Source organism: Orycteropus afer, unplaced genomic scaffold (genome assembly GCF_000298275.1).
Source record: "Orycteropus afer afer isolate SDZICR_OR568_19922 unplaced genomic scaffold, OryAfe1.0 scaffold00116, whole genome shotgun sequence".
Lineage (NCBI taxonomy): Eukaryota > Metazoa > Chordata > Mammalia > Tubulidentata > Orycteropodidae > Orycteropus > Orycteropus afer.
In genome coordinates, this window is record NW_006921703.1 from 778,538 (window position 1) to 791,470 (window position 12,933).

The window sequence follows — 12,933 nt, forward strand, 5'->3', positions numbered from 1 at the left end:
AGGCGCCAGCGAGCGAGTGGCTAGCGCTGGGAGCACTCGAGAGGAGCACGAGCACCAGCATGGCGGGGCTCCGACGCCCGCAGCCCAGCTGTTACTGCCGTAGTGCCGCGGCCGTGAACCTCCTTCTAGGCGTCTTCCAGGTCCTTCTTCCCTGCTGTCGCCCGGGAGGGGCTCAGGGACAAGGTCAGCCTTGCGCCGCTTTGCTGGCGTTCTCTCCCCCCCTCCCCCCCGTTCTTTCTTTTAGGGAACTGCTGAAATCTATAAGCGGGCGAGGGGAGGAACGGGAAAGGGGCAGCAGGAGGAAAGGAAGCTGTTGAAATTTTTGGTTGATAACATTTCCTAACCACGTTACCTCCTTGTATCTCCTCGCCCCCCGATACACACAGAGAGTGAGAAACTCGCGAGGGTAGGGGATAACCAAACAGACCGCTAGCCGCGCGCGTCCGGGACCCTTTGTGCGCTGGCCCCGGGCACAGCCCCCGCTTTGTGTGGCGCGCTTTGGTTCTCCGCCGCGGCCCGGGCGCTGCGCTCGCCGTCCCGGCTTCCTGAAGCTTTGTTCTCTGAGCCTGGCTGCTCCGTAACCATACTCACACACGTCCGCCCACAGTGCTCCGGGCGGCGGAGCAGTGAATGCCCGGGGGGCGGTTGCCCCTTCCTCAGCAAGATCATCCCTGACCCAACCGTAGGCGTAGCGCAAAGACACGCTCTCTCGCCTTTCTGACAGAGGGGCCGCCAACTTAACTCTAGTCCATTGTGTTTTTCATCCTTGTCTCGCTCCTTCCCTGGCCTCCTGGCCTTTATGTTTAGAAGGAAAATGGGATTTGTTTTGGTGAGGTGGGTGGAATGGAGGGGACGAGAGTGGGACAGGAAGCATTTCTTTTCTGTGTGTTAAAAATGCAGTGCCCTTTTTGGTGTTTGTGCAGCGATTGAGCCCTTGCCGAATGTGGTGGAGCTGTGGCAGGCAGAAGAAGGGGAACTCCTACTGCCCACTCAGGTGAGGACGAACGGATGACAGGACGGGTGTGGGTGTGTGAGGGAAGAGAGGCGAGAGGCCGCCGGCCACCAGCGGCACCAGCGCTTAGGCCACTTTGCAAGGCAAATAAACGGTCGGGCCAAGCCCTAACACCTGGCAACGGTGGCCTTCCTGGCCTCCTCCCGCGCCATGTGACAAGGCGTGAGTCACGCCGGCCCCAAGTTCAGGGGTGGGAGCCCAAGCCACCTCAGCAGGGCCGTGGCCAGTGGCTGCCGTGCGGAGGGGAAGGGCGGGTTATTTGGCTGGCGCGTGGTCCTGGGTGGGCGAGGGACGTGTACACTGCTCTCTTTAATGAGCTAGTAGAGTGTGGATGGTACTGCGGGGTGGAAGGTTTAGGACAACAGGAATATTGATTTCATAAATGTTAGTGAGTGGTACTTTCCATTAGCGTTAAGTAGCTTTGGGATGAAGATGTGACTTTAAAGGATTGTGATTTTGGATTTTTTCCCCTGAGTGACTTTAATTTGTGTTAGAATACACCCTCTTAAGAACTTGAATTTCAGGTTTTTTTTTCTCCCTATTTATATATGATGGTATAATGATTGCTTGTGGAAAAATAATTGCTAACATTTTATTGGAAATCTGTCGCATTGTATAGGGTTTGCTGCTATAGCAGATGCAGTGCTACAAAGCTTTCATGTTTATTTTAAGGTTTAACTTTTATGAGAAATTCTCATTGCACATGTACACATTGGAATATAATATCATTGACAGTTTTTCATCAGTGATCAAAGTGTGTTTTTTTGCACTAATATATAATATATTCAGCTTGTGGGTGGTGATTTTTTTTTAAGATGCTCATTTCTTCCCCACTTTAGTGGCAGCACTTAATTCTACATCGTCTCTTGTGGCCATTTAGAAAAGCAGGATGTCTAGCTATAACTTTAGAGACGCTGGGCAATTTTACCTTTCAGTTTTCTTTCTGTGAAGCCTTTAGAATGCTGATTTTGAGATATTTGGAATATTCATTTTAGCCGTGCTAATGAATAACAGCTTCAAGGTGGAGAGGTGATTTTAGAGGGAAGTTTCTTTGGACCTTTCTTGAAGGCCAGAGGCTGAGTAAGACCAGTCCTTTGAGAAAAGACCCCATCAGGATGTCCCTTTCTCAAAAGTTTATTCCCAAAAAATGAATTTTTTTCCTGATTATAAATAATGCATGTGTGTTGTAGAAGATTTGGAGAATGCAGGAGGCTACAGTGAAGAAAATAATAATAATTTATAATCCTACTGAGATAACCACACTTGAAATTTGATGTATTTACTTACGGTTGTATATGTGTATATCAGGGTTGTTCAAGAGCTAGTGACATTTTGGGCTGGATAATTTTGTGTTTCTGTGTTGTGGGAGCTGTCTTTGCTTTGCAAGATGTTTAGCAGCATCCATGGCCACTACCCTCTAGATACCATACCAGTGGGCTTTCATCTCATCCCATCCCCCCCATCCGTGTGACAGCCAAAAGTGTTTCCAGTCATTACCAAATGTCCCTGCTGGGTAAAACTATCCTAGTTGAGAACCACTGGTATATGTCTGTATGTATTTGCATTTTTACTCAATTGTACCTTCCACCTCTTACTGGTTAGTGTTGGAAACCAACTCAGACTAAAAGGAAAGTAAATTACAGACTCTCATTAGTTACAGCAGTTGATTTAGCCACTGTGCTTAGAGATGAAAATGTCAAGGCCTGTGATATGATTAAATTATTTTATTTATTGGCTCAAAATTTAGAATTCTTAATTTCTGATTTTGCTTTGTTTATATATGTATCATATGGTTTGTTTGGGTAAAAAAGAATTTTGAAGGTGTCTTTCTGGAATATTCACCATAGAGGCATTTATACCTAAGTTACTTTAATCAAAGCTATAATGAAAGTGAAACTGGTGTTCAAAATAATTTTTTACATGCTTAATCTCTGTACCTTTTCTAGGCTCTTTAACCTGCAGACATCTGGGTTGGAGGAGAGATTATATAATACATAGTACAAGTTGCAGAGAGTTCTGAGGAAAGTCATTTTTAAGGAATTCTTTTCAAAGTGTTTTGAAATTTTTCAGAAAGAGTTCCCTCATGTGTGTCATGCAGGGTTTGTTGAAAAGAGAATATTTATAGAGATTGTTTAAATTCGGGGGTTTTCTTTTTAATTAGCCATAGGTTAATTTCTTTCAGGAAGCCTTATACATGGACTAAGGTTTGCCAATGGTAGGTGAAATAGGCACTTAAGAAGATAGGCATTAAACAAAGAATACTAATGTATTTGCTAATATTAATTATACAGGAGCTCTGGTGGCGTAGTGACTTAAGGCATTTGACTGCTAACCAGAAAGCTGGCGGTTCAAGCCTTGGGCAATCTACTTCTGTAGGGATAACACCTTGGAAACCCAAGAAGGGGTCACTGTGAGTCAGTTGACTTGGCAGCAGTGAAATTATTTTGGAAATGTTTTCTGTTGTATTGGGTCTTTTTAAATTTATTTTTTAAATGAGTCTCTTCAGTGATGAAGGGAGAGTGGGTGGTGCAAACAGTTAACATACTTAACTGCTAACCGAAAAGCTGGTGGTTTGAGTCCACTCAGGCAACTCAAAAGAAAGGCCTGGTGATCTACTTTGAAAAATCAACCATTGCAAACCCTATGGAGCACAGTTCTACTTTGACACACGTGGGGTCTCTATGAATTGGAATCAATTTATTGTCTTTTAAGTACTGATCAAGAACTTGGATCATTAGTAAAACCAAATAAAACAATTGAATTGTTATAAACTGCCAGGCCCTCTGGCTAGACTGAGTAGATTTGATTCCTAAAACCAAAAAAAACCCAAACTCACTGCCTTTAAGTTGGATCCAACTCATAGTGACCCCTCCTTAGGTTTCTGAGGTGGTATCTCTAAGGAATTAGATTGCCCAGTCTTCCTTCTGAGGAGTAGCTGGCGGGTTTGAACCTCCAGCCTTCTGGTTAGAAGTCAAATGCCTTAGGCACTTCACCACCAGAGCTCCAAGATTTGACTCCTAACTGAAGTTGACACTGGTTTCCCTTTTTAGTTCTGTTAGTTTACCTCTCTTTCCTCAGTTTCCTCATCTGCAGAATGAGGGTAATAGTACTGCCAACCTCAGAGGATTTTGTGAGGATTGTTGTTGTTGTTATGTGCCATCGAGTCAGACCCGGCTCATAGTGGCCCCTCTTTGGGTTTCCGAGGCAGTATCACTACGGAAGTAGATTGCCCCATCTTCCTTCCGAGGAGTGGCTGGTGGGTTTGAACCGCCAGCCTTCTGATAAGCAGTCAGGTGCCTTAGGCACTACGCTACCAGAGCTCCCTTGTGAGGATTAAGTGCCCTGAATTTAGCAGTGACTTACTGCATGCTACCTGTTATTTGTGCGGTATCTCAACTGAACCCTGAACTTCATTGTAGGAGAGCATGGAATAGCTTTCCTGCGTTGAAGGGGCTGACACACACAGTGCCAGTACCGCAGTAGTATTATGTGCTTTACAGTTATGTAGATAAGGTATATGATTCATATCTTTTTGATACATACTGTTATGTTGTAAAATATTTTGGTGCAGGAACATGAAAACTGTATTTATGCTTGATGATAATGATGCAAAAAACCCAAAACAGTTGCTATGGAGTCGTTTCTGACTCATGGCAATTAATGTGTTTCACAGCAGAGCTGTGCTCCCTGGGGTTTTCAGTGACTGATTTTTTGGAGCTAGATTGCCAGTCCTTTCTTCTGAGACACCTCTGAGTGTACTAAAACTTCCAGCCTTACAGTAAGCTGAGCTTGCTAATCATTTGTACCACCCAGGTGCTCCAAGGTGATAATGATAGGAAGGAATTAAAAAAACATGTCAGTGATTTTATTTGTAGATTTACAGATTTTTTTCCTCTTCTCTGACTACAACTACCACATTTCAAGACACTGAATCCATAGTGCTCATGGTTAGAAACCAGATAAATGTTTTCACTTTCAAGATTTTGTGTCTTGCACCTTCTTCCCTCACCTTCAAAGTCTAAACCTTCTACAAGTCCCTGTTATCCAAAGTGACATCCACTTGACCTGCTTGGTCTTCAGGGACTTCTGTAGCCTAACCCTCTTCTGTAGCTCTGTTTAGTCCTCTGGGACACTCACGCCAGCCTGGCCTTTGGTTGAGCAGGCCTAGTGTGTATCTGTTGAGTGAAAGAAGGAATGTTGTCACTCTGCTGTTGTGCAGTTCAGACCAGTTTCCAACTCCTGACTTGGCAGTAGCATTGTCATCGTTTCTCCCTCTTTGAGTTTCTCATAGTGTCTTGAGTATTTGGATTTTCTCTCCCTTGTTTTTTGTGTGTCTTATTTGTCCGAACTGAGTTCTCATTCAGAGTGTGTGAGATTCTAAGACTTGGTGGCCCCGTTGTGACCACTGTGTTCTGCGTATAGAAGGCTTTGAGTAGTTAGCTCACAAAGTTGTCTTAGTAGAGGAAAGGCAGTTGCCTAAATGTGCTGCCCATTTCCCTGTTTATGAGGTTGGCAACGTCTGAAGAAGTACTTTACAGATGAAATGTTTTAAGGCTCGATTTTCTATTGTTTAATAATCACATTAAAAAAAAATCCTAGCAGTAAGAAGAGTAACCTAGAATTCATATTCTTAGTCCATTCAGACTTTGCTGAAAAGCCATGAATGATCCTCATGTCTCCTGGTTAGCAGATTTGGATACAGACATTGGGGCTGAGTACAGAGAGCTGCCACCTGATGTAGAAGTATTAATTCAGGTCTGGGAAAAGTAGACTTGGTGCTCTACTGGCCGTGTTTCTTCTTTTAGCAAATACCTACCATGAGCCTGGCCCAGTTAGGCCTTAGGATACAGCAGTGAATAAGATAGTCTCTGCCTTTAAAAACCTCATGCCTTTCCCCCTTCTACACCCTGTGAGTGTAGATAACGGAAATTGGTAGAAAGTGAAACAGGAAATGGTACGCTGAGCATCTGAGTTCTTTTTTTATTATCTCATGTACTGTGTTATGTAATTACCTGTGTTATATGTAATGGGAGCTCTGGTGGCGTAGTGCCTAAGGCATTTGCTAACTAGAATAGAAGGCTGGCAGTTCAAACCCACTAGCCGCTCTACAGAAGGAAAACTGGACAATCTACTTCTGTAGTGATACCATCTCGGAAACCCAAGGAGGGGTCGCTGTGAGTTGGAAATGACTTGACATTAGTGAGTGTTCTGATTTGGGGTTATGTAATAGCACCTTGTTCCAGTCCGTGAATCATTGACTAGTATTTGGAAATCTTTTTGTCACAGAGATTTATTTGTGGTGTTATCTTCTACTATCAGCATAAAAAAAATGCAAGTTGAGCACTACCTGCATTGTTCTAAGTGTGTTATGAGTATTAAGTCATGTTAATACTCTAAAAACCACTATGAAGTGTTATGACATGATTCTCAAGATAAAGACATTAAGCCACAGAAAGGTTAAATAACTTGCTCAGGTTAATAAGAAAGTTACACTGGTGGGATTTGAACCCAGGAAGTATCAAGCTCTAGAGCCCATGCCTTTAACCAGTATGTTATTGTCTGAGTTATAGCACAGTCTGACTGGAAGAGAGGTTTTGTGGTGATAAAGTCCTCACATCAGAGGGAAATAATTTAATGTTCTGTTTTGATTTAGAAAAAATGCTTAATGAAGTTATCAAATGTAGTCATATCCTCTTTAAAGAGGATATTTAAGAAACAGTTACACTGTACTTAGCTTTGCAGGTATTAATTGAGCATCTACTACGGGCCAAACACTGTTTTAGGAATATTATGGTGAAAAAACCCCAGAAAAATCCTTACCCTTGTGGAGCTTACAATCTAAAGGAGGCATGTAGATAATAAACAAGGAATGCTATAAGCTATAAGTTATTTAATCTGTTAGAATGTGTTACTTGCTAGAGTGGCAGAGTAGAGGAGAATTTTAGAGGTGTGATGGTGATGGGAGTTGTAGTTTTAAATTGTATGGTCAAAGTAGGGTTCTGAGAAGGTGATACATGTGTCGATCCTTGAAAGACCAGAGTTAGAACATCCAGTGCAAGGGCCGGGAGGCACTGCCAAGAGAGGGTTGAAGGGTAGGGGAATGACAGGATTTGGTTTCTGTCCTTTGAGAGCTTGGTGTTATTGAGATAAGTCCAGTAATGCCCTGAGATAACAATCAAGTGCTGAAATGTAGGACTTGAAAGATAAGGAGATGTGTGTATTAGAGGGGCCAGTTAAGGCTTAGAGGAGGATGGGGAGCTTAGAGATCGAATTAGCAAACATGTGACTGGAGCCTAGCCCAGAGCCTCTCACATGGCAGGCAATTCAGTGTTTTTGTGCTGATGTTTTAAATTGGAGCCTGGGCACGCCTGCTGAAGTGTCGTGGAGGTTGGAGACGAGTGTGTCAAGGCCGATGTCCAACGTTAAATGAAGGAGCTTGGAGCATATCTGACTAGCAGTTAGCTTTGGCTCTTGAGCAAGAATTAACACAATGTCTTTGAATGCTAGGTCTTTTCTTACGTTTGAGGTAAATAATGATTAATGTCGAGGAAGATTGTTCTTGCAGTGATGTGCAGGATGGTTGAAGGCAAAACCCAAAATCTACTCATAGTGACCCTTTAGAACAGAGTAAACTGCTCCGTTGGGTTTGCAAGGCTGTAAATCTTTATGGAAGCAGATTGCCTCATCTATCTCCTGTAGAGCAGCTGGTAGATTCAAACCGTTGACCTTCTGGTTCACATCCAAATGCATTTTTAACCACTGTGTCACTGGAGCACTGTTGGATGAAGGCAGGGAAATCTGAAATCACAGTGAAAGCCCTGAAAGTCTATCTTGGTAAGTGAGGCCTTGGACATGAATGTGTGGGCTATTTGCTGGCAAGAGGGATGGAGGAGAAAGGACAGGGCTGAACTGTGTTTCAGTTGAGTTGGGTAGGCCCCTGTGGTTGGAGGTGAAAGGAGGAGAGCAGTGCTAGGTGACCCTGAGGTTTGCTTCGGGGTCAAGGAGAGTGTCCTTGATAGGTTAAAACAGAAGCCAGTTGTCGGTGACCACTGAAGTTGGTAAGTGTGGTGTCCATGTCATTTTTTCTGGGAAGCTGAAGGTGAGGTGAAGTGCATATATCCTGGAGGCACCTGGAAATAGGGTTGGAATGGTAAGGTAACATCCTGCAAGTATTGTGGAGCACCTCCTGTGTGCTGATCATTGGTCTTGGTGCTGTGCTGAACAAAACCACATACATGAGTCTTTGCTCGTCTGGAAGTAGAGGTATTTCTATCATGTATGTGCAGGTGTGATTGAGTGAGAAATTGGGGCTCATGGTTATAACTGGGTTAATTTTCTGAGGGAATTGGTATAGAGGCGGCTGAGGAGAGCTGATGGCTGAGCTCAGGAGGATAGTGGCAGTGACAGATGGGAGGAGAAGGGCAGCCAGGCAGTAATACTAAGGAGGAGCTGGAGAAACAGGAAGATTTAGTATCCCTGAAGTCAATGGTGGTGAGCTTTAAGAAAGAGTAACATGTCATCTGACTTGAAAGCGTGTCTGTCAGGCAGATCACAAATACAGTATTTAATTGATCTGCTCTTATGGATCACTTTGAAGTACTTTTTCTTTTTATTCTCACATGTCATCAGATTTCACCATGGCAAGTCTGGGAGAAGATTTTGGAAGAGTTTTTGAGTGTGATATTTATGCCATAAAATTATCTGCCTTTTTATGTTGATGTTAGAACATAACAAATTCATTTAGGAGATTCTGAGCTAAATAGAATATATCTTTTTTAATATTTGGAAAATTTATTATTCAACTTAAGGCTCTTTGAAGAGAAGTGATTTACTAATTTTGAGAGTATGTTTAGGTCATGCTTTTAAACAGAGTACTTATTTACACTGTCAAAGGGATCACTTAACAATTTTTGGCTTTTTACTAATGTCATTCTTTTCAGTAGATATTTATTGAATGCCTGCTCTGTGTCAGCCACTGTTGTAGATGTTTTTTACAAGTTCATACCTCTGGGAAAGATTTGAAGATCTGTTTCTTTTGGACATTCTGTGTTCCTTTGAAACAACTGTTAAAGTTTGTTCTTTTTCAATAGGGTGATTCTGAAGAGGATATGGAGGAGCAGTCTCAAGAACAGAGGTAAGGAAAAAATGCGTGTGAATGCCTGCGTATTCAGTCTCCCTGCCCACTTTGGATACCATCTGAAGTCTTGGTATATGTCTGTCTGTGTATGCATTTTTGTATATCTAATGTTACCTACTTTATACCTTCTTTTTGGCATTTGTGGTAGATATTCTCTAATAATTAATACTACTTTCATTTTAGTATAAGGTTATATGGAAAGCTATCAGAAATATCCCTCTACTCCCACACACAACTTTACTTTCCGCATGCCCTTCCTTTTATTCATGAACATCTACTGAGTATCAGGCACTGTGCTGGGTGCTGGACATAAAACAGTGAACAAGACCAGTGCTCTGTGTAGTGAGGGAGTCAGTTATTTCTGTAAATGAAGTAATGATGCTTATAATAGAAATATCAAGAATTACACTCCTATAGTAGAGACTGAAAGGAGCTCTGGTGGTGTAGTAGTTAAGGCATTTAGCTGCTGACCAAAAATTTGGTGGTTTAAACTCACCAGCCTTTCTGTGGAAGAAAGATGAAGCGATCTGCTTCCATAGATTTAGAGCCTCAGAGACGCAATGGGGGTCGCTATGAGTCTCTATTGACTGGGTGGCAGTGAGTTTAGCTTGGTTTTTGGTGGTAGAGAATAATGAGGTAAATGAAGTGGTCTGGTGAGGCCCCTCTTAGGTGGTGATGTTCCAGCTGAAGTATGGAGGATGTGTAGGAACAGTGTGCTGAGCAGATGGAAGACTAAGTACAGAGGCCCTGAGGCAGGAAACACAGGCAGCAATCCAGGCACTTGGGGAAGGAAGGCTAGTGTGGTTTGTAGGATAGTGAGAAGTGGGAGAGTTAGCATCTTAGAGGTCATGGTAAAGTGTTAGTTTTTCTTTTTCAGTGTCCTGTGAATTGTTAAAGAGTTTTTTAAGCAGGGGAACTGACTAACATCAAAAAATGTAAATTACATTTTTAAGAGAGTACCTTTGTTTTGGTTACCTAGTGCTACTTTGACAAGAATATACCACAAATGGGATGGCCTCAACAAACAGAAGTTTATTCTCTTACAGTTCCAGAGGCTAGAAGTCCGAGTTCCAAGTGCCAGGCTCTAGGGGCTGTGTGAAAGCCCCTCGACCTTGGGCTTCAGCTCTGCCTCTTGCTCCCGGCCCACTGAAGCTAGAGGTATCTCTTCACTCAGGCAGCTACTGGCTGCTAGGGCTAACAAGCCCAAGGTTAACAAAATAAAATGGCACAGTCCCAATGTTACCAAACTACATGGCAGGCCATTAATTTAAGTCCATTGAAAGTCCCAAGGTCGAAGAGCTTGGCAGGCTGCTGAACAATGACATGGCTATATGCAGGGTTCAAGGTGCCATAAGCTGGAGACCATTCCCAAAGCTGTTTCTTATATATGGGAAGCAGACCACGTACCCAAAGGCAGCTACTCACAGTAGATTCCACCATGGAGTTGATTGCCAGTCTCATCATGGAGAATACTACATCCAGCTGCCCAGCCACTCAACCAGGCCCAGCCAAGTTGACACACACACTTAACCACCACAGCCTTGGTTAAAATTGGGTGGTTTTGGTCAATTGCTATCAAAATAGAATATATGGTCCCTTATAAGTACCTAGGAGCTCTGGTGGCATAGTGCCTAAGGCATTTGACTGCTAACCAGAGAGCTGGCAGTTCAAAGCCACCAGCCACTCCTTGGAAGAAAGATTGGGTGATCTGCTTCCGTAGTGATACCACCTTGGAAACCCAAGGGGGGCGTCGCTATGAGTCGGATCCGACTGACAGCAATGAATTTTATAAGTACATGGAGACTCTCTAAGTGATAACCTGGGCATGGAGATAACTTTCAGGGAATTAGCTTCCAGATCCCCAATGACAATCTTACTTCTCTACCTTATAAAAGAGAGACATACTTCACACTCATTCCCAATCCTATGATTGCTCACCTATAGCAGAAAAAGGGGAGAATTTGAAATATTGGTGATGGTTCGTAGAAAGTGATTAATTGTGATTGGATGACAAATTCTTTTTTAACTTTGGTGGTTTTCAAATCTTTGCTTTCAACAAAATTGGAGGAGGATTTAATCAATTTGGCAGCTTATGGATCATTAAAAGTTATTTGTAATGATAAATCAGTGTGTGATTTTTGGATAAAACACAGGGTTTAGAGAACTTAGGTATAGAACTATGTAACAGAACTTCCATTCACATCTGTTTATGTGAATAAGCTTTCTCAGTGCTTACATTAAAAAAGGGGGGAAGAAAAAGAAAAATTGAGTTTAAATGGATGCTCACTAAACCTGTTTCATTCTAGCAGTAATGTCTATTCCCAGACAAATGAACCAGTTGGTGAAGGGGGGAAGACAGTTTTACCTATTTCATTAAAGGATACATTTTTGATAAAATATTGCTTATTTAATTACCTATCAAACTTTGTTAGATTTGTTCACAGTTGTGTAGTAATAAAATAATGATTCAATTCAGTAGATTCAATTCAGGTCAAATTTAACACATTGACCTGTGGTTGTAGGAAATCTAGAAAACTGACATTTTAATTTATGTCCATAGTTTTGTTTCAGATGGCTTTGAACATAAAGATACATGGGGACAAGGAGAAAAAGGAGCAGTGTAAAATATCAAGCAATAATAAAGATTTTATTCATATATATTTTTTAAATTGATGGTGGTGGATATCATTGCAGTGATACTTAGATTCCATTGCATATATTTTAGAAAGCCTGTAAGTTTTATTAAGAATGTCAACTTGTATTTTATATCAGAAATTACATTCTTTCTAACCATTTAAACTCATAGTGTATACTTTTAAATGTGGGATAACTTAAACGTGTGGGACAGGGTTCAAAGTTTGTTGAAATCCTTTTTGGGTTTATGGGACCAAAAAGTGAAGAATACTGATGGTGATTCTGGTGATGGTGGTGGCAGTGGGGCTGGAGGGGCATGGGAAGTTTTGAGATATATTTTGGGGGTGAAGCAGATGGATTATTTATTGATTTAGTTGTGGAGTGTAAGAAAAAGAGGAATCGTGGAGGACTTTTCTAGAACTTGGCATGGATAACTGGAGAGGTGATGATGCACGTGACAGGAAGGAAATAAGAATGTTGGTTGTTTCCTAGGAATCCCAGACTTGCTATGATACGTCCAAGTGGAAATGTCAAGTAGGCGGTTGGGAATATGAGTGTGGTGCTAGGAAGGCCTGGGCTGCAGATCCCAGGAGTGGGTGTCTTGAGCCTCTAGATAGCCTTGTTACGTGGACCTTTGTATTTTCCCATTTTCTAGATACATTTTTTTCTTTATTTATTAAGGCTGGTTTCTTCCCTCCCTCCAGTTTTCTGTCAGACTTAGAGGTATTACTAGATTTTATCAAGAGCCCTGGTGGTGTAGTGGTTAAAGTGCTTGGCTGCTAACCAAAATGTCAGCAGTTTGAAACCACCAACTACTCTGTGGGAGAATGATTTGGCATATTCTGCTTCTGTAAATATTACAGCCTTGGAAACCTTATAGCATAGTTCTGCTCTCTCCCATAGGATTGCTATGAGTAGGAGTAGACTCCAGGGCAACAGGTTTGATTTGGACTAGATTTTATCCTTATTGGTCTTTTGACAAGAAGCTCCAGTGGTGTAGTTGGTAAGGCATTTGTCTGCCAGCCAGACAGTTGGCAGTTCAAACCCACCAGCTGTTCCCCAGGAGAAAGATGAGGCAGTCTGCTTTTGTAAAGATTTACAGTCTTGGGAACCCTCTCTGGTAGCATAGTGGCTAAGGCACTTGACTGCT

At 42.3% G+C, this 12,933-nt stretch overlaps 1 protein-coding gene across 1 annotated transcript in view; it reads left to right on the forward strand.

Moving 5' to 3' along the window:
• Positions 1–59: 59 nt before the first annotated feature.
• TMEM131L (transmembrane 131 like) overlaps positions 60–12,933 on the forward strand; it is a 250,544-nt gene continuing 237,670 nt past the window's right edge. Inside the window, exons 1-3 of the mRNA XM_042781408.1 lie at positions 60–183; positions 924–994; positions 9,103–9,146. Of these exons, the coding sequence (XP_042637342.1) occupies positions 60–183; positions 924–994; positions 9,103–9,146 (239 nt within the window). The remainder of the gene's footprint in view (positions 184–923; positions 995–9,102; positions 9,147–12,933) is intronic.